The sequence below is a fragment of the Aotus nancymaae genome, unplaced genomic scaffold (assembly GCF_030222135.1).
Source record: "Aotus nancymaae isolate 86718 unplaced genomic scaffold, 86718_ANA_hifiasm-v0.15.2.pri h1tg000067l, whole genome shotgun sequence".
Classification (NCBI taxonomy): Eukaryota; Metazoa; Chordata; class Mammalia; order Primates; family Aotidae; genus Aotus; species Aotus nancymaae.
Window position 1 is genome coordinate 510,478 of NW_026988482.1, and position 25,562 is coordinate 536,039.

Consider the following 25,562-nt stretch of genomic DNA (forward strand, 5'->3'; position numbering starts at 1 on the left):
AACAATTGAACTCGTGGAGGTAATGATGGTTACTAGAGGCTGGAAAGGGTAGTGAGGAGTGGTTATGTTAGTACAAACAGCAGTTAGAAAGAATGGATAAGACCTAGGATTTCACGGCATACCAGTTTGACCATAGTGAATAATAATTTAACTGTATGTTTTAAAATATCTAAAAGAGTATAACTGGATTGCTTGCAATACAAAGGATAAACGTTTGAGGGGATGGATGCCCAATTTTCCATGTCGTGATTATTATGCATTACGTGCCTGTACCAAAATATCTCATGTACCCCATGAATATACACACTTATGTACCAACAAAAATTAAAAAAAAAAAAATCTGTACAACCCAGGAAAATCTGCCAGATTGCCACAGCCTGCCTGTTTCAACTGAAGATGTTTCTAACCCAAATCTGGGCATCTTCACAGATGACTGCCCTCCAGACTCTAAAGAAACTAATTTATAGGTTGTTCCAAATGTTACCTGTATTTTCCCTCTGTTTTCGTAGAAATGTCTCTTCTCAAAGACTTTTGGCCAAGCTTTGAAAGCGCACCTGCAAGGCCACATGTTGCAATGGGAAACAAGTTTAACTGACCCAGTATCACAACTAAGAGGCCGACTCGAGAAGGATGACATGCCACACTCACATCTGTTCTTTAAGAGGCCGACTCGAGAAGCTATGACCTGCCACACTCACATCTGTTCTTTAAGAGGCCGACTCGAGAAGCTATGACCTGCCACACTCACATCTGTTCTTTAAGAGTCCGACTCGAGAATCTATGACGTGCCACACTCACATCTGTTCTTTAAGAGTCCGACTCGAGAATCTATGACGTGCCACACTCACATCTGTTCTTTAAGAGTCCGACTCGAGAAGCTATGACGTGCCACACTCACATCTGTTCTTTAAGAGTCCGACTCGAGAAGCTATGACCTGCCACACTCACATCTGTTCTTTAAGAGTCCGACTCGAGAATCTATGACGTGCCACACTCACATCTGTTCTTTAAGAGTCCGACTCGAGAATCTATGACATGCCACACTCACATCTGTTCTTTAAGAGTCCGACTCGAGAAGCTATGACGTGCCACACTCACATCTGTTCTTTAAGAGTCCGACTCGAGAATCTATGACGTGCCACACTCACATCTGTTCTTTAAGAGGCCGACTCGAGAATCTATGACATGCCACACTCACATCTGTTCTTTAAGAGTCCGACTCGAGAAGCTATGACGTGCCACACTCACATCTGTTCTTTAAGAGGCCGACTCGAGAAGCTATGACGTGCCACACTCACATCTGTTCTTTAAGAGTCCGACTTGAGAATCTATGACGTGCCACACTCACATCTGTTCTTTAAGAGGCCGACTCGAGAAGCTATGACGTGCCACACTCACATCTGTTCTTTAAGAGTCCGACTCGAGAAGCTGACATGCCACACTCACATCTGTTCTTTAAGAGTCCGACTCGAGAAGCTGACATGCCACACTCACATCTGTTCTTTAAGAGTCCGACTTGAGAATCTATGACGTGCCACACTCACATCTGTTCTTTAAGAGTCCGACTTGAGAATCTATGACGTGCCACACTCACATCTGTTCTTTAACAGGCCGACTCGAGAAGGATGACATGCCACACTCACATCTGTTCTTTAAGAGTCCGACTCGAGAATCTATGACGTGCCACACTCACATCTGTTCTTTAAGAGGCCGACTCGAGAAGCTATGACATGCCACACTCACATCTGTTCTTTAAGAGGCCGACTCGAGAAGCTATGACGTGCCACACTCACATCTGTTCTTTAACAGGCCGACTCGAGAAGCTATGACGTGCCACACTCACATCTGTTCTTTAACAGGCCGACTCGAGAAGGATGACATGCCACACTCACATCTGTTCTTTAAGAGTCCGACTCGAGAATCTATGACGTGCCACACTCACATCTGTTCTTTAAGAGGCCGACTTGAGAATCTATGACGTGCCACACTCACATCTGTTCTTTAAGAGGCCGACTCGAGAAGCTATGACGTGCCATAGTCACATCTGTTCTTTAAGAGGCTGACTTGAGAAGCTATGACATGCCACACTCACATCTGTTCTTTAAGAGTCCGACTTGAGAAGGATGACATGCCACACTCACATCTGTTCTTTTCTGCTTAGCCCAATTCATTTTCCTCCCTCTTATCTCAAAACTTCTAAACCAAATCTCTCCATGGGTACCAATCCTACTTTAATAAGTGAAACTTTTTTCTCCTTTTCTCCTTTTTTTTATACAGGGTCTCCTTGTGTCACCCAGGACAGAGTGTCACAACCTCATCTCAGTGCAACCTCCCCCTCCCAGGCTCAAGCGATCCTCCCACCTCAATCTGCTGAATAGCTGGGAGTACAGGCACGTGCCACCATGCCCAGCTGATTTTCTTTTCTTCTGTAGAGATGGGCTTTCAGCATATTTCCCAGGCTGATCTGAAACTCCTGGGCTCAAGTGATCCTCCCGCCTCCGCCTTCTACGGTGTTGGGATTACAGGCGTGAGCCGCTGCGTCCCGACATTAATGAGTGGAACTTTCTAAAAATAAAGGTTCAAGTGGGGGACGAAAAGAAACCGGAAAATGTTTCACTCCAGAATATTCAGAGGGTCTGTAGACAAGAATCACCCTACCAAGCTGAGTCTTGTGGGGATTTGTATCTGTACAGAAAATAAAATGAAGTAAACAGCAAATGCAAACGGGCTTTTTCTGAAGCCCCACCTTGTTCAGAACAAGGAAAGATTAACTGAGAGCCTGACACCTCGATTCTCCTGCCTCAACCTCCCAGTAGCTGGGACTACAGGCAGCCACTACCACACACAGCTAATTTTTCTACTTTTAGTAGAGACAAGGTTTCAGCATGTTGGCCAGGGTGGTCCCGAACTCCTGACCTCAGGTAATTCACCCGCCTCGGTCTCCCAAAGTGATGGGACTACAGGCGTGGGCCACTGCGCAGCCTCCCATGTCTCCTTGCTGAGGGCTGCCACCTGTGAGAGCATCTGCATGACAAGCCCACACCTGCAGCGCACTGCCTCTTCCCTCCCTCCACAACCTCTCGCACCACCATAACCTGTCTTGACAAGCCTCAAGCCCCTGTTCTTTCTGTAACCTCGAGATAGTATTAAAGAGTTGTGAATGGAAAATAAAATTTCCCTAAGGGGAAAAGTCAAGCCTGAGAACTGAGTCACACAAAACGCCTCCCATTTTGTTCCTAAACAGCTACCAAGGTGAAGGACTGCATACTTACCTCCCTCACAGTTTTCTCACAAGGAAATTCTGGGGGTGCCCCAAGGTCCTCACCCTAAAACAGTTCTGTTCAATTTCACCCTGACAACGTAAACTAACAGCTCTGTTCAGAGGAGTGAGAAAAAGGATGACCCGAGAAGTCATCCCTCTGCTCACCAGAGACAAATGCAGATTGGACAGCTTCCTCCACTCTGTTTACTCACTGAGCACGAGACCAACGCCTCCACCCTCTCCTTTCACATGTAAAACGTGGATCCACTGAACGCTGATGAAACCTTCAAAATGATGCAGCTCTTCTCCAGGCTTAACTTGCTCAGCAAAAAAAAAACTCCTTCCTGCACACCGTTCTCCCCTTAAAATATGGAAGCACTCAAAATCCTGTTTGGAAAAAGTGTGAGCCACAGATTCTACTGTGGCCAGTGTCTCCTTTTCCTGGGTGTATCACCAACCTTGGCAAAACAACCCTAAATGGATGAGACCTGTCAGCTGTCTGGACATTTGCGTTTTTCAGATTCCGTATGACTCCCATGCCCGACTGCACAGTAATAAATCTGTGTGCCTTTTTTCCTGTTCATCACCAGTTTGTTTTACAGATTCAAATTATCAAAGCTTCAGCAAAAAATTAAACTTTTATATACTTTGCATATATAAAATAATTTATAATTTTCCAAGTATACCTACGATCACAACAGCGAAAAGGTGGACGCGACCCAAGCGTCCATCAGTGGATGAATAAACGAAGTGTCATCTATCCTTGCAATGGGACAGTATTCAGACTCAAAAGGAAGGAAAGCTGATAAATGCTTGAGGAGATAAGACACCACAATTACCCTGATTTGATCATTACACATTGTAGGCTTGTGTCTAAATATCACACGTACCCCATAAATAGGTACAATACTATGTATCCATAATTAAAAATGAAGGAAATTCCGACACATACTACAACATGGATGAACCCTGAGGACATTACGCTAAGTGAAATAAGCCAGACACAAAAGGACAATTGTCGTACGAGTCCACTTATATGCGGTACCTCAAATAGTCAAAATCATAGAGACAGGCTGAGAGGAGAGAATGTGGCATTATTGTTTAATGGGCAAAGTTTCAGTATGGGAGGATAAGAAATTTCTGAAGATGGATGATGATTATGATTGTACAACAAAGTGATGCCACTGGACTGTGCACTAAAAAATGGTTAAAATGGTAACTTGCTTGTATTTTACAACTGTTAAGGTTTTTTAAAATTATTATTACATAAATGCCCATCAATAGAGGATCAATAAAAGCAATTTTAGAAATCACACAAGGAAACACCCCAGAATGGAAAGCAATGAACTAGAGCCACAGGTGCTGGCACGGAATGCTTGCCACGGCCACACGCACACTGCAAGCTGATGAGCAGCAGGGATGGAATGCCTCCACTCACACTACAGAGACTCTATCTGGAAAAGACTCAAGAAACTGGCAGCTGCCATCGATGGCCGCTGGGCAGGGGGACATGGCAGCACGGAGTTCAGGGGTGAGTTCAGGACTTACCTACTCAAAAAAAAAAAAAAAATCAATTTTTTTTGAAAACATCAATCTTCTGAATTATCCATAGCACCGAGAGAGAGGAAGAAAAAATAACTAGATCCACCCCTAATACCCCGATTCTGGGGAACTGAATTTCAAGAGGTCAAGTGACATTCCAACAAACATGCTGGTGACAGAACTGAGACCAGTTATCCAGTATGTACTTTTTCTGAATGGTAGAAATATTTGATAAAAATACTTTTTAAAAAAAAACTCTCATTCTTCATTGTTAGCTTACTAAAGCAGAAAATATCATTTTCCCCCAAAATAAACTATGTTTGGGGAAACTGATATTTTATAATTTTTACATCAGCAAGATTTCCACGTTTGGTAACATTTGCCTCTGTACATAACTGTGTTTTTAAATTTTCAAGTCTTCTTTGATTTTTCTAGTCCTTTACTTCCTGGTTGGGGCTTTCACTGACCATGATTTTAAGTTCCACGTTTGTTGTTGTTCACATAACCAAATACATAGAGAACAGATTTTTTTTAATAGACGTTTTTAAATAATCACAAAAAATGAGACCTTCGCATATGCATATGCATATATATCTGTACATACATATAAGTGTCCTGATTCCCAATTCAACACTTTTCCCACTCTGTCATACCTCAGCAGCTTAAGCTGTAAAATCGTAGTGCTCAGAAGCCCTTAATGACTTCTTTTTATTTGCAGGTAAATACTCACATCCTCCACAAGGTGGTTTTCAGCCAAGCATCTTGCTTTATAGTTCACCAACCACAAACTGCTAACTGTAAGATCTACAGAGTCCACAAGGGGGCACTAGATACCCCTGTCAAAATCCATAACCTAGTAAGGATTTCTGGAAAACAGGGTTAGAGAGGAGCCTCTGGCATCAGCAAAGATGAAACATTGAAGCTAATAGGAAAGACTCCTTGTTTCTGTCTAGAAGAACAAGTGCCAGCCAACACATGTGAAGCTCTAATTACGTACTTAAAAGATTCATCCGAAATGCCCAGCGTAAGATATAGATGGCCTATGGTGGAGTATATTTCTTCCAGTGGCAAATTTACATCTGTTGCTTTGGACACATTTCATTACTGGTATTTGATCATCTTAAACATATTTCCATAGACTCCCTCCCAGTATACATTCCCCCCAAATATATGTACACATAGATACCCACAGACTTGAACATACAAACCATGAAATCTATTTTTAGGGGATTTTTTTGGCAAGAACTCATAATCACATCCCTTTAAAATAATATTCACATCACACAAATTAACTGTCTTCTTTCTGTAATTTTTTTCCTGTCCCCCCGCTTTTTGTAATTCTTAATTTTCAAGTTATTAAGATCCCACAATTAAGAATAAAACTTGGTGGTTTAAGCCTCAACTCAGATAATAAAAATTTTTAAACTCATCACAAAAAGATCTATTTCTGATCTTTATAATCTTATATCAATTTGTTAGACTGGGAAAGTTCATCACTAGCCTTTTAAATACAAGCAATTATAAAGGATAACACCCAGCATTTTATTTTTTATAGATTTTCAGCCAATGAATAAGCCTCAGAAATGCCTTTAAAAAAGGCTGAAAATTGAAGTCATTTAAGACTTTTTTGGTGCATATTATCGTGGCTTTTTAAAGCTAAAAAACTCCTGGAGATGATTTAATAAAATGTGCAGGTGCCTTGAGTACTTTACAACACACAAATTCGATGTGATCTATTCATTTCATTCAGAAACGTTTTTTTTTGTGCAGACCCAGGAATTTTTCCCACAACAGTAAGGTTATGTGTCTTGCATCCTGATTAATTGAAGCGTAACAGCATCTTACGGCCTATAATCTACTTTTTTAAATGAGCACTGAAATTCAAAAGTACACTGTATACAGAAAACCAGGCTGTTTAAAGGACCACATCTCAATTACATTGCATATATAAATTGATTATATTTGTTAATTTTATATGTGAAACACCCAAAAGATTAATGGGTAGATGCTTTTTACTAATGTGTTTATTTCTAGCAGTGTTTATGGTACTAAGGCCAACTTTCTTAAAATTCAAAGGGAAAATAAATATTAATATCTATCAATAAAATTGAGAACTCACTCCAGTCCCAGGCTAACTCCAGTGATGGGGAGAATGGGCACTGTGGGCAGCTAGGTTGATTCTGCCAGCCTAAGAGCTTTTGCATGATTTCCAGAAGAGCATGGCAGATCGTGTGCAGACTGATGAACGGGGAACCAGTCATCGAGAATCAGCATCAAAATATCACCTCAGTGTTGACAATTTACCATCTTCCCTTGATCTGCAATTCATAACCAAACAATTTTCAGACAAGACTCAGAAACCGTTTTATTAAACTGGAACACAAAATGCCGGTTATAATCAAGGCTTTATCAGAAATCAGTACATAAGTGAGGATACACAGCCAAAATGAGCCATCGACAAAAGCAGTATAAATTTTAAATAAGTTTCAGATTTCTATACTCAAATGCTAAAGAAAATAAAACCAAAAGAGCAATTTCAATTTCACAATTCACAGTTGATTGGTTTTCATCCCATGACACATTTGCCATTCTGTAGCCCTAGAACACAGATTTCCAAAGCAGTGACTGGCACTCTGACCCAACAGCATACACAGATCTTAGGCCCCTGTACGACATTTAGAGAAAATGTTCATAAACAACCCTAATTACATCCAGTTTGGGCTGACATTTCTTAGCTATATCCTTTACCAGACAGTTAGTAAATAGCAAAAGCAGTTTAAAGTTTGCCATGCCATTAAGTGAAGGGTTCTACAGTCTCCCCTGGTTTACATTTTATTCTCTAATTTAAAACAATGACTGCATTAAAATGCAACCTTAATGGTGAAAGCAAAATCAGTTTTGCTTCTTAATCTAGAGCATATATCCAAGGAGAGGTACCTTATCGTCCCAGCAGATATATGGAATGCTTTAATGCAGGTCTGACGTACTCCATTAAGGCATCTCAAAGCAGACACATCATACCCAAACTAAATCATTATGGTCAGTCAAGGGTACCACAGGTAAACACCAAGTAACACAGAGTTAGCGTGAAATTCTTACAAATGACACACGATTTACAAAACCCCAGAAAGGTACTCAGGTACCAAGAGGCCAAAACAATGAGCAGCCGCTCCAAAAGAGCTTTGTTTCTGTTCATGCCGTGTTTGCAGCGCAGAAATAAACTGCTTTATGTGCGCTTTGCCCTAGGATACGACTCTTCCTGACATGCGGAGTTACTCTTCCTTAAAAAAATGCATCATGTAGAGAATACACGAATAATAACGAATGACAGAGAACATTTATTATCTTCACTAGTGAGGGGGTCGATTCAGCACTTACAAAGATGTGTAAGTGAATCATGAAGGTCACCAAAATACAAGAAAATCCGATACACGCTGCATTATTAGTATCCCACAGTGCAGCAAGGCTCTTAGCAAGGGCACCAGGCCTAATCTGGAACTACAGCCAGGAGAATATCTTTAAGTTCAAAGAATCGCAGAATGTCCAAAAATAAAAGTTTAATTAGTAAAAATATGTATTTTTCCCTCCAAGGGCCCAAAGGAAGTGTTCGGTTACTTTCAAAGCCATGAATTTTATCAAACACACACAAGAATATGAATCTGGAACATTCCAATTCTGATTCAATTCTACCCATTGAACCTTCATGACCTGGAGCAAGTCACTTAAATTCTTGAGATTTTATCCACCACAAAAAGTGGGCATAAACATAAAGGCCTATGTCAAAAAAAAATTCTAAACGTGACTACAGTAAAGCTAAAGTTGGTTACTAAGGCTTAAAATTTCGACAACTCATTGTACAGTGATTTTTAATTCTGCTAACTATAGCTGGAGGAAGCGTGGATAGTTACAATTCTCAGGGAATTCAAATCAAATTCTTCAGAAAAATTAATAGTTTCAACTTAGGAAACTACTTAATCTGTTCTCCTAGAGTTGTTTAAATCAGCTGATTATAGGGGCTTGACCCTTTTCTCCCCTCCACCTTCCGGTACAGCAGCAGAAAGTCTTGAGGGAGAATTGACCAGAGGGAGAAAAGCAGCCACAGACTGAAACGAGGTATTTGCTGATTTCATAAACCCCAATCTGTAATTTATACTTTTCTGAAGAAGCTGCACAGTTTGGCAAAAATACATTATCAGAAGTGGGAAAAAGAAAAATTATCTTGAAACTTTAAAATTTGTGACCACCATTTCAAAATGACCAATTCTAAAATAAACTTTGAAAGGAATTGTCCGCCCTCACCCTAAGCACACACAAGAGAAACTGGAAGACAAAAGTCCACAGGAGGGAATAAAAAAAAAAGAGGAAAAAAAACTAGGTAAATTGGCTCAGGGTTTCAACTTCATATATCGCTTTCAAAAAAGATATTTAAACAAATAGCAAACTTTAACGACACCCATGCTAAGAATTTAGGGCAGTGTACTGCCTAAAATTTACTTTGGAATGTTTAAAAAAAAAACCCGACGGATCGATGGATGGAAAGAGGGATGGAGAAATGAGCAGTTGCGTGGCAGTACAAGTGTAGCCAAATGCTGACGGCAGAACCCAGCAGTGGTCACACTGTCAAGTTTTTTCAACTTTGATATACGTCTGAAAATTTCTTGAGAAAATGTTGAGGAACATGTTAGCATTTCTATAATAAAATTAGTCTAACAGTGTGTTTCAAAGATTCTAAGTACTCAGGCAATTTAGAATTTTAAATTCATTAAACTAGGGAAAACTTTGCTTTTAATGCCCTAAAACCTGATTTGCGAAGATGCTTCCTTTAATATAGAAATGAACTAATACGATTAATTATTGTGCTAGTCTCTTCAAATACTTTAGTTGCAAATACATAATATTTCCCCTCTCTACAGCAAAGACAAGTTTGAAAATGACCACTAGAATAAAGAATTTTCCCAAACATCTGTGTCAAGCTCTTCCAATCGAACACGCTGCCATTTACTAAGTTCAAACACAACACAAATCAAGGTGAAAAATGATCTATGACTGCTGCCAGCTTGGGACAACTGAATTCATTTTCAGGACGTATGGCTCCTGATCAATGATGACAATAGTTTTACTTTATATCAAATTGAGATTGCATTAAGGAAAAAAAACAGATGTAGAACAGAATTCACACAGACCATTGTTATTCCAAGTTCCTATTTATGAATGGTGATTAACAGCAATAATTCTGTCATCACTTCTCTCTGTGAAATGCTAACACTTACTAAAGGCACTCAGATTCTGGGCTTAATGGGAGACAGGGTCACATGGGACCATAAGCCAGTACGTTTTTTGGTAGCTACCCAGAAAGGAAGTTTACAAATGTTCCTCCCATTCATAATGGGGAGAAAAAGTCCAACAGCTATCAGAAGAAAAGTTTTATGAGAAGCTATTTATACAGCTATCTGTCCATTCAGCTCACAATGGTAGGGGTTCTCAACCCTGCCAAGAAAGCAAAAACAGTAACAAAACACTTTTTATTACATATGAAACTCCTGTACAATGATTTGGCTAGAAGAAAAAAATAGTTGGTAAGGTCAAATTTTTTTAAAACACCTGTTCAAAAACCTGCATGAAACTTTTATCTATCCTGACAAAACAGGGCTCCATTTATTTCTAGAGCAGCTCTATCGTCCTAGTATACACCTCGCCAAGTTCTTCAGGCTCATTTTACAGAAGTCACTGGAACTCACACTGCTGTTGCTTACGTCCCAGCCAATTCAGGAGTTAAGGAAGATGTAACCAGACATGTCTCTCTCCCCTTCTCGCTGTTCGAACTGTAGGTGGGTAACTGTAAGCAAGCACGGAGTTCTGTAGAAGAGCTTTCTCAAATGAGGTGGAAGATCTCGTGCTTCTTGCTAGCTTTTAAAGTCAGGGGGACGTAAGGATGCTGTTAAATAGCCATGATTCTTCTTTTAAACTCAGGGCTTCAAAAATCCTAATGGTTTTCTAAGTTTACCAATTAATTAAAAGGGGACTAGTGAGGAAGAGTTGGAGAAACTTTTTCAAAATAAATGGTATTTTTAAAAATTATTCACCTTGCAGAATGTAGTGCAGTAAGAGACAGGCAGACAAACGTAAACAACATGCACGTGTTTACAAGCTGCAGGACGAGATGCGCAGAGTTACGACCAACAAAAGGTTTTCAAAGGATCTTCAGGGGACACAGAAGGATTACAGGGCACACTCAGTTTGGTAACTGAACTTTTTTTTTTTTTACAAAACCACTTCAAAGATATACGCAATCCAATCTTTTAATTGAAACACGAATTTTCTTTCTTTACAACTTCTTACCCTCGATATCTAAGAATTCTAATTGTCATCTTCTAACATTGATTTTTTTATTGACAACTTACATAAAGACATTATCCACAGAGAAAAGAGACTGATGCTATGAGTTCTATGGACGATTACTGAAATCCAAGGTTGTTTTTCTTTTTACTAATTTTTTTGTTGTTTAGGCCTCTGTCCATCCTTGAGGATCCCATAGAAAAAGACACTAACATAATTCCTGGGGAGCACAAGGTGCAAATCCTAAAGTATGTTACAGAGCAGGACTGAACATCACAAAGCGACACAACGAAGATCACGTATCACAGACTCAGAAGAAACAGTCTGCTTAGACAGAAAAACACTGTCTACAGAATCCAGGGACATGAGAAACTGCTCCGTGCACAGATGTATCCATTCAGGCCTTTCTTGCCTGATGAACTCTGTCCCCCTTTGTTTCCACCTATGGAACAGAGAAGAACATTGCAAGGTAACGAGTGCAAAACACAACCTACTGTCGTAGAGATTGGTGACTGTTTTTCAGATGTGCATGTAACTTTTACAAGTGATCATGGAAGTTACTCATCAACTTCCCAGAGTTTGAAAATTAAGGAGCAAACTGAGTTATTGTAGGCAATACGGTACTAAAGTGTCATATAAAACAAATACATAGCTCTTTTTTAGTGCAAAGAAATATACCAAGTAAGAAATAACACTATAAATCTAACTTCTTTCTTTAAAGGAAAATGCGCATATGCATTCGTAACATCCATTAAGGGCACTGGGAAACTGGAACCCTGAATACACAAGGCCTGAGCAACATCAAGCCCTCAAGTCCACTGCCTGTTCTATGCATAGAACGAAACGTAGCGGAGACAGCAAGGGGAATCCTCCTTTTAAAACTATTTCCACAGGAAGACAAAGTGGATGGATGCCATTTTTACAAAACAGAAACTCACATTCGTATCTCCTACTGTTATCTGAAATAAGGGTTGACACACCTCTCTATGGCATCATGTGTCTGGGGGTGTGCAGACACATACACACCTGCAGAGGAAAAAACAACCAGATTTTTAGGCAATCATAGAACCAAGTGGCCAGCAGTACAATATTAAAATTGACCAAAAAAATTATACTTAGCAGCAAAATGAGTAACCTACTGGCCAATAAGAAAAGCCCTAAATTGCTCAAAACTAAGCAACTCTACTGTATGGATTACTGCAAAAAAGGGGGGGTTATTATATTCAGAGTCACAGGTCAAGATAGAATCCTAACAGAATAATACTTGATTCTTCTGTTTCTGGGAGAAAAAAGGTTACAAAATAATTCTATGTTTCAAAGAACCACCACTTCAATGGAAGACAGTAACTGGATAACACAGAAGGGGTCAGTCACAGAAAACTCATTTTTAAACATGCGTCTGAGTTGTTTAAAAATTGTCCCAAAGTATTACAGAAAAAGAATGATTGTAATTTGCCTTCCCACATCTATTTGCCTACAGGATTCTCAAGAAAAGATGGAGGTTTTATCTCTAGTTAGTAATATAAGCAATCAAATGTGAATTGACCATTGTTCAAAGATACTGTTTAAAATATAAACTTCCGGATCAAGCGGCCTTTCAAAAGTAGTATGGATGGCCACTGGTCTTAGGCAGGTAAAATACAGTAAATGGATAGGATGTAGTTAATAAATATTCACAGAGCACTCCATTAATCTAGATATACATTACAACTTATTTTAAAAGCAAAAAACAAAAATAACAATATTGATACAATTATCAGATGCCAAAGCGATCTACTGTATACTTTTCATTATCTTCAAGAAAGCCAAATTACAAAGAATAAAACCATAGTTCATGTATTTTTCTACTGGAAACAAACACAGTGACACTTTATTTGCTTTCTAAAAAGTTCCTCTCTGTGTATAAAACAGCAGGTAGTGACATTTTTCAGGACGGCCAACAGACTGGCAAGACAGAGGAAAATGTAAGTAAAGTGTAATAATCAAAGTATCAAAAAAGTCTGGCAAAACAAAATGTCAAGCAATCCAAACTGATGGTTTAAATCATGATATAAATGCATGTTACTATCGATGAAGAAGTAACTCTAAATTGAAAAATCAAACCTACCTTTGTTTCCTAAACTCTGCTGAAAAATAAATTTTTAAAAATCATATCCATCTTAAACTCAAGAAATATTCAAATATGAGGCCTGGAAAACCCACAGCACAGCTGGGGCATGAAGATGAGCTTGTCAGACAAGCTGATTCAACTGGGCGGGGCGGGGGAGAGAGGTGGGAAGAAGGCAGCAATTAAATGTGTGAAATCCACAACTGGAAATCAAGTTTAGCTGTCTGGAAGTACACAAGCTCACTGGGAGTATCTGAATTCAAGAAAACTTACATTTCAATGATGGGGAGAACTGATACAGAACAAAACATGTCCCGGGAAAGACCGTAACAGTTTCTAACAATGTATCCTACTGCCAAGGCTTTGAGGTGGCGGTTCCGGTTAAACCCTGGGAAACTGAAATGTCTGCTGACCTATTTTTACTTTGATCTAAAAAGAATTCAATACAATTCTTTAACAGCACATAAAACTAAAATTGCAAAAGAAAATGATACTTTCAAACAGTCAAAGTTGACCAGAACTCGGGCAAGATAAAAAGTTACTTCTGCTGGGGTGGGTAGGTCACATGCTACGAGCAGCTCAACACAACGGACCCCGCGAAAGCGTTACGACCTAAGAAGCACGTTCTCCACGCCTGCCTCCCCACCCCGACCCTGGGCCCCCAGGTTTGACACCTCATGGTACCACTGCGGGTCACACGTATGAACGTTAAGCAGAGGAATGACCACACAGCAGGGCAAGTTGACAAAAGGCGAACAACAGGCAGGACAAACTGCTGATCGTAGCATGAGAATCACTACACATAGCCCAGATTCTCCATCTCACTCCTGTACCGCTGTTCGGACACCTTGCTCTTATGTTGCTTGCTCTCCAAATGCTGCCGGAACTCAACCTCTTCGCCAGCCCCAACGTTACACATTGAGCAGTAAAACTGGCCACTCGGAGTGACACACATGGCCAGATCACGTGGGATTCTCTGCCGAGAGCGGGGATTGAAGTAAGGACCTGCTAAAGCAAGAGACAGAAATAATATATTCAAAACATTTATTAAGTGAATGGCAGCCTGACCAATCATCACTGTAATCTGTAATTCTAAGCTCGAATTATAAAATTCACAGATTCTTAGCTTTAAGTGAATGTAAAGTTAATGGATGTTTAAAATTACAATTTTATACAGGTTCAATCTAAAAAGATAAAATGATTCCTCCAACTATTGTCAGAAAAATTGCTGTAGAGCCAAACTCAAATTCCGAGTGGCTGTTTCTCTAAAAAAAGTGAATACACTTTTAAAAACACTTTAATTTCCAAGCATTATGTCAGAAGTCTCATACTTCTGCTAACCCTTTAATCCAGAAATTCCACTTGTGAGAATTATCCTAAGAAAATACTGAGAATTTTCACACAGAGATTTACTAGCAATATGTTTATCTCAGCAGTGATTATAAAACCAAAAATTTAGGGGGAAGGAGAGATTCAAAAATAGGATTAGGCCGGGCGCCGTAGCTCACGCCTGTAATCCAAGCACTTTGGAGGCCAAGGTGGGTGAATCACCTGAGGTCGGGAGTTCAAGACCAGGCTGACCAACATGGTGAAACCTCGTCTTAAAAAAAAAAAAAAAAAAAAGGATTAAAGAAAATATGGTAACGAATGCAATGGAAAACTATGTAGTTGCCAAATATAGTCATGCTATAGAAAACTCTCATGTTATTAAGTAAACCAAGAATATCCCAAACTAGAATCCCATTTCTATTTTAAAGAAGTAATATGCATGAAGAGATCAGAACGAAATCTACAAAAGTGTTGGTGACATTACAGATCATTTCCTTTTCCTCTTTTTACATTACTGACTTCACAAGCGGGACCCTTAATTCATTCACTTTCTACTTTCCACGTCTACTGTAATAATATACATGTAATGCTTTCCTCACGATACGGCTTTCACTGCATCCTACAAGTGTTAATATGTTTTCATTACTGTTTTATTCTAAGAATTTTTAATTTCCAGTGTAATTGTTTCTTTAAACCGTGAGTTATTTAGAGGTGTTTTTAAATTCCCAAACAGAAATTTTGCTTTTCTATTTTTGTTGACTTCTCATTCCATTGTACTCATCAGAGAACATCATCTATCTTAAAATTTATTTTTCTGATATTAATACAGCTATCCCAGCTTCCTTCATTTCAGATGGATTTCTTTTATCCAACTTAATATTTTTGGACTTTGGCAATTTTACATTTATTATAATTACTAACATATGTTTAGACTTTTATTAATCATAATGAATAGTGCTTTTTTTTTTTTTTTTGAGGCAGAGTCTTGCTCTCTCACCCAGGCTGGAGTGCAGTGGTGCAATCTCAGCTCACCGCAACCTCCACCTCCCAGCTTCAGGCGATTCTCTTGCCTCAGCCTCCTGAGTAGCTGGGATTACAGGTGCCCACCACCATGCCCAGCTAATTTTTGTATTTTTAGTAGAGACAGGGTTTCACCATGTTGGCCAGCCTGGTCTCGAACTCCTGACCTCAGGTGATCCACACACCTCAGCCTCCCAAAGTGCTGGCATTACAGGCATGAGCCACCAGCACCCGGCCTGAACTGTGCTTTCTCTATGTCCTCTTTTTAGTAGACTTCTCTGGCTTTGCAGTCAGCTCTGCTTTCTATTTGTTTCACTGTTCAAGTAAATGACCTCTGCTGGCACATGACATATCAGAGGCTGAAGTACAGGGAGGATGAGGAACTCCTCAGCCCACTCTCCCTACTGAGAACAATCGGACAATCGGAAAATGCAGAATTCATTCCTATAAACCAGTGCTTGTGAACTGAATGTGTGTATCAGAAGCACCAAGCAAGCACTTTCAAAACACATGTATCTCTGGGTCTCGCTCCAAATTTACTCACTGAAAATCTCTAACTCATGGTTCAGGCACTTTGTAAAAATTCCTTGGGTAACTCTGTTTCACTACCCTGGTTAAAAACCACTGATTTAGAATCTTTTTTTAACATGGTACAACTTTAAACCAAGTAGCCCCTTGGTATCGCATTTTACCTTTCTCAGTTGGCAAATATAAACAGATATGAAGGGATTATAGGAGACCCTAAAACATAGACTATGGTGTAAAACCAAAATAAAGAATATATTTATTATTGTAAATAATTAAAGTAAATAAGTAAGACCTGAAATACACACCAGCCTGAAAAACTACCACTAGGCTAATTCAATAGAGCACTGACTAACCCCAAAATCCCAGGCTCTATATTATCATTAAAAGAAATAAAAACAAAGGAGGTCATGTGCAGAATGCCACCCCGGTACGTGGAAAGAGACAGGGTACCTGAATTATTCTGCACTGTATATATAGTTATGTGGAAACAGACAGGATACCTGAATTATTCTGCACTGTATACACAGGGACGTGGAAAGAGACAGGATACCTGAATTATTCTACACTGTATACACAGGGACGTGGAAACAGACAGGATACCTGAATTATTCTGCACTGTATACACAGGGACGTGGAAAGAGACAGGATACCTGAATTATTCTGCACTGTATACACAGGGACGTGGAAACAGACAGGATACCTGAATTATTCTGCACTGTATACACAGGGACGTGGAAACAGACAGGATACCTGAATTATTCTGCGCTGTATACACAGGGACGTGGAAGCAGACAGGGTACCTGAATTATTCTGCACTGTATACACAGGGACGTGGAAACAGACAGGATACCTGAATTATTCTGCACTGTATACACAGGTACGTGGAAACAGACAGGATACCTGAATCATTCTGCACTCTATACACAGGGACGTGGAAAGAGACAGGATACCTGAATTATTCTGCACTGTATACACAGGGACGTGGAAACAGACAGGATACCTGAATTATTCTGCACTGTATACACAGGGACGTAATTATTCTGCACTGTATACACAGGGACGTGGAAACAGACAGGATACCTGAATTATTCTGCACTGCATACACAGGGACGTGGAAACAGACAGGATATCTGAATTATTCTGCGCTGTATACACAGGGACGTGGAAACAGACAGGATACCTGAATTATTCTGCACTGTATACACAGGGACGTGGAAACAGACAGGATACCTGAATTATTCTGCACTGTATACACAGGGACGTGGAAACAGACAGGATACCTGAATTATTCTGCACTGTATACACAGGGACGTGGAAACAGACAGGATACCTGAATTATTCTACACTGTATACACACGGATGTGGAAACAGACAGGATACCTGAATTATTCTGCACTGTATACACAGGGACGTGGAAACAGACAGGATACCTGAATTATTCTGCACTGTATACACAGGGACGTGGAAACAGACAGGATATCTGAATTATTCTGCACTGTATACACAGGGACGTGGAAACAGACAGGATACCTGAATTATTCTGCACTGTATACACAGGGAAGTGGAAACAGACAGGATACCTGAATTATTCTGCACTCTATACACAGGGACGTGGAAACAGACAGGATACCTGAATTACTCTGCACTGTATACACAGGGACGTGGAAACAGACAGGATACCTGAATTATTCTGCACTGTATACACAGGGACGTGGAAACAGACAGGATACCTGAATTATTCTGCACTGTATACACAGGGACGTGGAAACAGACCGGGTACCTGAATTATTCTGCACTGTATACACAGGGACGTGGAAAGAGACAGGGTACCTGAATTATTCTGCACTGTATACACAGGGACGTGGAAACAGACAGGATACCTGAATTATTCTGCACTGTATACACAGGGAAGTGGAAACAGACAGGATACCTGAATTATTCTGCACTGTATACACAGGGACGTGGAAACAGACAGGGTACCTGAATTATTCTGCACTGTATACACAGGGACGTGGAAAGAGACAGGGTACCTGAATTATTCTGCACTGTATACACAGGGACGTGGAAACAGACAGGATACCTGAATTATTCTGCACTGTATACACAGGGACGTGGAAAGAGACAGGGTACCTGAATTATTCTGCACTGTATACACAGGGACGTGGAAGGAGACAGGATACCTGAATTATTCTGCACTGTATACACACGGACGTGGAAACAGACAGGATACCTGAATTATTCTGCACTGTATACACAGGGACGTGGAAACAGACAGGGTACCTGAATTATTCTGCACTGTATATACAGGGACGTGGAAAGAGACAGGATACCTGAATTATTCTGCACTGTATATACAGGGACGTGGAAAGAGACAGGATACCTGAATTATTCTGCACTGTATACACAGGGATGTGGAAACAGGATACCTGAATTATTCTGCACTGTATACATATTTCTCCTGTTAGGCATCACCTTAAACTCATTCCCTTCTTTCCTGGCCCGCCGTTGACCCAGCTCTGAGGATTCCCTGGAGAAAAGAAGTTTAAAAAGAGTGAGTCTTCTAAACAAGAATCCCTTGCAACTGTTTTTCTTTACAACAGTCAATCTCACATAACACACTTTGGCCTCAGAGAAAATGGCAATACCTACGAGAATGAATTACTCTGAGCTTCCGCCAACCGCAGCCTCTTGGCATGATTCTTCCCTTGATAGTGAGCCTGAGCCACAGCTGGAGAACTGAAGGAGGCATCGCAGAGCTTACAGTAATCATTCTCTGTGGCCAGGATCACTCGGCCTCCTGGCTTAAAGGAGCCCATCTGACATCAAAGACAAAAAGAAACAAGGTTAAAAAAATATGGAGCTTCCTTCTTCTCCTCAAAGTTCTTTCTAAGAGCTGAAAAACAACCAGAGGATATGGCGTGACCACAAGCATTAAGCGTCATAAAGAAAATAATTTGTTCCAGGAAAACAAAAAGGCTGGGATATACTTAATCTTGGTTTTGCATTATAATCACTTAGGTACCAACTTAGTGAACGGCTCGTTGCTGTTGCCACTGAAGAAAGCTTTTTAAAGAGTTTCAAAAGCTTAGATTTAGGACAGTAAGTAATGGGTAAATAGGTAAGGCCTAAAATCACATTACAAGAAAAAGTAAAGTCTACTCAGAATCCACCAATAAGCATTCACTGACTGTTAACTGCTTATTAGGGGTGCTGTCTAGTTCAGAAGGGATATACAGTCATATATATTTTTTAAAAAGAGCCCCTGTCCTCAAAAAGTCTACAAACTAGCTACAGATATAATCAGGAAAACATTACAAATGAGTAGCAAATCAGACAACTGTACTCAGGTTGAGGAACAACACGTGAAAGAGAACCTAACAGAGTGCCCGCAGACAGCAGGCTCAACAAATATTACGTTAACAAAAAAAATGACATACTAGATTTTGGCCAGAGAAGAGTGATATAATACACGATAAAGATTCTGGAAACCATATATATAGCAGGAACAGCTGCAGAAAACAGCGTCGTTTCACTTGGAAGGGAAGACTTTTCTGGGGTATGCTATGAAGAAAGGTGTAGGCTGCCTGCCCAGGAGGGTGGAGCCCACTGAAAACAGCCCCCACTGGGGGCAGCTATTCAATTCTAGAGCAGCCTTCAGAAACCAGTGACAGGAAAACTATGCAGCTTGACGATCTCTCTGGGTATCTTGTTGTTCTCTGATTTCGTTTTTTATATATCTCTCTTAACTGACAAATCCATGAGAAGAAAGAACAGCCAGAATTGCTCCCCACACTTTTAAGTACTAAAAACTAACACTCAGAAAAGTAAACTGATACCTGCTGGTTAGGAGCAAAGGTCTAAGATCAAATGAAATTCTTGGGACGGGCGCAGTGGCTCACACCTGTAAACCCAGTACTTTGGGAGGCCGAGGTGGGTGGATCACCTGAGGTCAGGAGTTCAAAACCAGCCTGACTAACATGGCGAAACCCCATCTCTACTAAAAATACAAAAATTAGCTGGTCGTGGTGGTGGGCGCCTGTAATCTCAGCGACTCAGGAGGCTGAGGCAGGAGAATCGCTTGAACCCAGGAGGTGGAGGTTGCAGTGAGCTAAGATCGTGCCATTGCAACCCAGCATGGGCAAAAAGAACCAAACTCTACCTCAAAGGAAAAAAAAGGAAATTCTTGCTGTACCCCTTTACAAAACATGTAACACCATGGAAAGCTCCTTAGTTCATCTGAGCTTCTAATAAACTTCCAGTAAAGCCGATACTGCTGGCCCACGGATACCACTTGAGTAATAAGGCCAGTACCTCTAAGCTGTTGCAAGCATTAAATGAGGTCAGGACCTGGGACTAGAATGAAGTGAGTGAGACCCTTGCCTTGGGCTCAGAATTTAATGGAACATCAAAAAAAAACTAAGAAATCAAGATAAATAATATTTTAGTGAAATATTTATTTAATTTAAAAAAATTTTTTTTTGAGACAGTCTTGCTCTGTCACCCAGGCTGGAATGCCATGGCACAACCTTCGCTCACTGCAACCACCACCTCCAGGGTTCAAGTGATTCTTGTGCCTCAGCTTACAAAGTAGCTGAGACTACAGGCACGTGCCACCACACCCAGCTAAAAAAATTAAATTTAATGCAAAAAAATTAATGAAGAAAAAAATACCAAAAATTGACATTCAGAATCAGCAGCAGTGCCATGCCAAATCGTATTGCAGGCTGAGGCAAAAGGAAAATCAGTAATATTTAAGTTTTCAATGTTTTGTTCACCACTGTTTTACATCAATTCTACATTTCTAAAATATCACCTTAAATTTCTATCTTGATTACTGGGTTTTTTAGCTCCTTCTTAAATTTTATGCCCAAGTTTACTGCATCCGCCACCTCCCTGTAGTCCCAGCCTGAACGTAACAATGCATAAGGCGTGCTCGGCACCGTGCCTGGCGTGCTGTGTACTCAGTTATGCCCTGATAATTTATGACCACTGCATTGTTCTACAGACAAATGACACTTCAAAGACAGATTAAGGAGTAGACTCCACATTTCGGAGGCCTAAATCACCTGTTCCATCGTCCAAAGAGCAAAAAGAACTTGGCTTCCAAGTCCGTCTCATAACAGCGAGGTCCAAAACACGTTTATACAAGGCTCTCTGAACAGAGGTAAGTAATGAGCAATCTCAAAAAACTAATTTTGCAAGTGGAAGACAAAATCTAAAATAAACAGGATTAACTGCAATAAAGAAATACACATTTGAAAATCTGTCTTTTCATTTCGGGGTTAGCCTAGACATTCAGGATCACTTAGCCAGAATTTTAAGAAATGTATAAAGACTCGTGTAACAGTATTGGTCTCATCACTTCACGCATCGTGAACAGAGCCAATGAGAAATCTCAAGGTTCACAGATTCTGGCCTGCATTCCATCCAGCACTATAGTTCAAGGAGTTAAAAGCACCGAGCAGCATCTTTCAGGATCATTTTCCCAGCTGTACCCTGATGGACACATGGACAACAAATGTCACCTGTAGCCGTGTGTGCGTCCACAGCTTCCACCCCAATGCCGCCCCACCCGGACACACGCGTCTCACCTGCGGAGGAGCTGGAACAACTGGGGCAGCTGCAGGCTCCACCACATTGGTCATTCTAGCAGGAGGAGGACAGCTGTTTGCTGCATAGTAATTTCGGAGTTTCTTACCATGATTTTTACCCTAGACAGAAAAATAAAATGAGCACAGCAGTCTCCCCTTATCTGCAGTTTCAGCAATTTCAGTTAGCTATGGTCAACTGGGGTCCAGAAACATGAAGATGCTTTGAGAGAGAGCCACATTCACATCATTTCCATCACAGTATATTTTTATAATTGTACTTTTTCTAATTAGTTACTGTTGTTAGTCTCTTACTGGCCCAATTTATAAATTAAACTTTATCACAGGTTATGTATGTGCAGGAAAAACAAAAACCGCATATAGAAGGTTCAGTAATACCACGGTTTTCGGCATCTACGAAGGGTCTTGATATCTCCTGTGGATAAAAAACTGCAGTGACCATGAGGGAAATGTGTCAAACTGAGTTAATCGATGGATTTGCTTCATTACTTAAGAAAAAAAGAAAACAATACCCGTAATACTACACTTTATTCCTTCATACGTGTACAAGCCGGGGTAAACAGACGACCAGCTAGAGTTCATTACGAGATCTTGAAGTAGAAGAGCCTACTCTTGTGCTCTAACAGAATGATTAAATTTATCTGGGAAAGATAAGAGAGCAAAGCCAAAGGAAATTAATTTCCTATATGTTTCTAGAAAAGTATCACACTGTCCCAGCGCGGTGGCTCACGCCTGTAATCCCAGCACTTTGGGAGGCCGAGGCAGGTGGATCACCTGAGGTCAGGAGTTTGAGACCAGCCTGGCCAACATGTGAAACCCTGGCTCTACTAAAAATACAAAAATTAGTTGGGCGTGGTGGCGGGAGCCTGTAATCCCAGCTACTCAGAAGGCTGAGACAGGAGAGTTGCTTGAACCTGGGAGGCGGAGGCTGCAGTGAGCCAAAATCACATCACTGCACTCCAGCCTGGGCAAGAAAGTTAGACTCCATCTCAAAAATAAAAAAAAAGTATCACATTTTCCAGTGACCTATGTCCTTACTCAACTTCTTGCCATTCATGTGTCACTGATAAATATGAATTTCATGACACTCTGATCTAATCTACTTTGTAAGTTAGTAATAAAATGGATAATCCAATTACTCTTTAAAAATAGCACTTACAGAGTATCTTTATACTTACAAAGGACGTTCACTGCATTTATTCATTTGCTGCTCACAAAAATCTTGTAAGATGAATCTGTTAATATTGTCCATCTATGACAGCCAAGAAACTGCAATCCAGAGCCTGTAAGGGATGTGCCCCCAGCTCCCTTCTCAAGGCTAAATAGCACAGCCAAAGCCTGAGACAGGCCTTCCAAATCCAAAGAACGGTCCTTTTCCACTACAGCACGATGGCTTCAAGATGCGCTAAGAACCTCTACTCACATGAATTTGCCTTTCTCATCACGCTTTAAGTTACTAGTCACATGATTGTATTCCCTGTACTGACAGACTAGCGGCAAGGGTCAATAGAACGAAGCGTTCTAAATAAGGGTAAAACAGTACATTATTCTTCAAACTGCACGGTAAAACTCAAACCTGCAGGCAAACACTTATTCAGCATCTAGTTACATGCTAAGCCCTAGACATAAACTAAGGACTAGCACACAGAGGAGGAGGCAGATACATAAGCAGCGAAACAGAGTCATCAGCCAAGAGCCGTCTTCTCACGTCAGCACCTCGAGCTGCTTTTACCAAGGCCGCAGTGAACTCCACAGTCAGATCCAGCAGTCACATAAGCGCCTTCATCTCACTGGAACTCAAAGTAGCATGATACAGTTCATTTCCTTCTGGAAACACTCCTCCGACTACCACCTATATTCCGTCTTCCCTTCCCCCTCTCCCCCTCTACCAGACCTCTGAACTCTACAGTATCCAAGGACCCACCCCCGCCCTCTGCTATGCCCTGGCTCTAGGTCATTTTACCCAGACCTATATTTTTCAAATACCATGAGTAAGTTCGTGACTCCCAAAAGCATCAATCTCCATCCTGCCCTTCAGAACCATATACCCAACTGCCTCCTGGTCACCCACACGTTAAAGTCTTAAGAGGCACATCCAACTTAATATAACTGTTGATTCTTCCTCCATAGAACTTTCTCATCACCATGGAAGACTTCCCTCAAAAGGGGGCCACTGACTGGTCTTTTTAATGAGCAAATGTTTACAGGGGAGATTAAGAAGTAAGGGAAAGGGAAATTGTGCACCGAGGAAATAGCATGAGCAAAAGCCCAGCCTTCTGTGTTGAGAGGCCACAGGAGAGAGAGCGGTCTTCTAGATCCTTTGGAGGAGAGCGGAGAGCAGAAACTGAAACACACAGGGGCTCGTTCTTAATGGCTTTGCCCATGACAAAGAACGTGGACGTCAGAGGCAGCAGGGCGCCTCTGAGAGACTTTAAGCAAAGCAGTGCATGACTTGACTGTCTTTGATAAAGATGAGCATCAGGGTAGCAGATCAAAGCTGGAAGCTGAGAAGATACACAGAGGAGAGTCAAGAGCCAAATCCTAGGCCCCTACAAGATAGAGTCTGGTACAGAATGGAGATCCAGAAAACGAGATGGAGAATGCCTAGCCTACAAAGTAAGATAAAAATCTGACAGTGTGTTGTCACAGAAGTCGCAAACCAAACTGGAGTTCGAGAGCGTGGTCAGGACGAAGACAGACTCTCAGGAATAATCAGAATGTGGATGGTATTTAAAGCTATGGAGCCAAAAACAATTACTAGATAGAGCGGAGACAGGTAAGAGCTTGCAAAACGGGCCTGAAGCAAGACAATGGCTGGATGAGGGAGAAACACACGGGAACTATGAAGAAGGTAAGAACAAGTGATAGCACATTGGATCAGACAGTAGAAGGGAGGTGAACCACAGGGTACGTGGAAATATTTATGAAAATGTTTTAAAGGTGTGGGGAGGAAAAATGTTTTTGGGGAAGAAGACAGAGTCAGCATACTGAGATTGAGACAGCTCAACGACTACTGATGAATCCAAGAGACAGTGCAACGTGTGAATTAGTGACAGCAACTAGAGACAGACAAACTCCTAGGCAGACAGGGTGGGTCTCTAATGAAACCCAACCTTCATGCCAAAGACAGTTTAAACCCTGAAAACTGAGTTGCCAATCCCAGACAGAGTCCACAACCAGAGTATGAACTTCCTCGATGCCTTCAAGTCAATTGAATGGTGCTTTTCTCCAGGCCTGCCCATGAATCCATCAGCATGTACTCCCCCATTCTGAGCCCATAAAAATCCCAGACTCAGCCCCACAGACGGCAAACCTGTTATGGGTCCCCTCTCACACAGAGGGCTAAGCACTCTTGGGGCCCCTCTCCACCGAGAGCTTTCCTCCTGTTGCTTGATAAAATTCTTCTCCACCCTACTCACTCACCAGCGCCAAGGTACCTCATTCCTCTTACTCCTCTTGGTCACAGGACAAGAACCCAGAACAGGTCGACCTGTACCACGCACTCATTCACTGAGCTGCAGGTGGTGGGACCGAATGAGATGTAACGTGCTCCTGTACGCCAAGCTGCAGGTGGTAGGAACAGGAGAAAGTTGCAATATTTCTTGGAACGTCAGATCTTGGGACTCCCGGGGTGACAGCTGTGACACCCCCTAGGACTCCACCATTGATGACATCTCCAAGTTTTCAAGCACCACCCTCATTTCCCTCGTCTAGATGCCGGCACCCAATGTAGAAGCTGCTGGCAACACACCCCGTAGAGCCAGGAGCTGAGTGCAGATCCCTCAGCGCGCGCAGGGCCCAAGCCAAGCACAGCCTGCCAGGTTGAGTG

General features: G+C 41.1%; 1 protein-coding gene across 21 annotated transcripts in view; it reads right to left on the minus strand.

The window, feature by feature from the left end:
* Positions 1–7,143: 7,143 nt before the first annotated feature.
* ZMAT3 (zinc finger matrin-type 3) overlaps positions 7,144–25,562 on the minus strand; it is a 122,204-nt gene continuing 103,785 nt past the window's right edge. For 18 of the 21 annotated variants that reach the window (XM_064366817.1, XM_012472267.3, XM_064366810.1 and 15 more), the window contains 4 exons: positions 21,716–21,835; positions 18,774–18,940; positions 18,597–18,651; positions 7,144–14,255 (listed from right to left, as the gene is read on the minus strand). In XM_064366817.1, coding sequence (XP_064222887.1) covers positions 13,956–14,255; positions 18,597–18,651; positions 18,774–18,940; positions 21,716–21,835 — 642 coding nt within the window. In that variant the 3' untranslated portion in view covers positions 7,144–13,955. Of the gene's footprint in view, positions 14,256–18,550; positions 18,652–18,773; positions 18,941–21,715; positions 21,836–25,562 lie in introns of all 21 variants that reach the window. The other 3 variants (XM_064366820.1, XM_064366823.1, XM_064366821.1) reach the window with 3 other exon arrangements.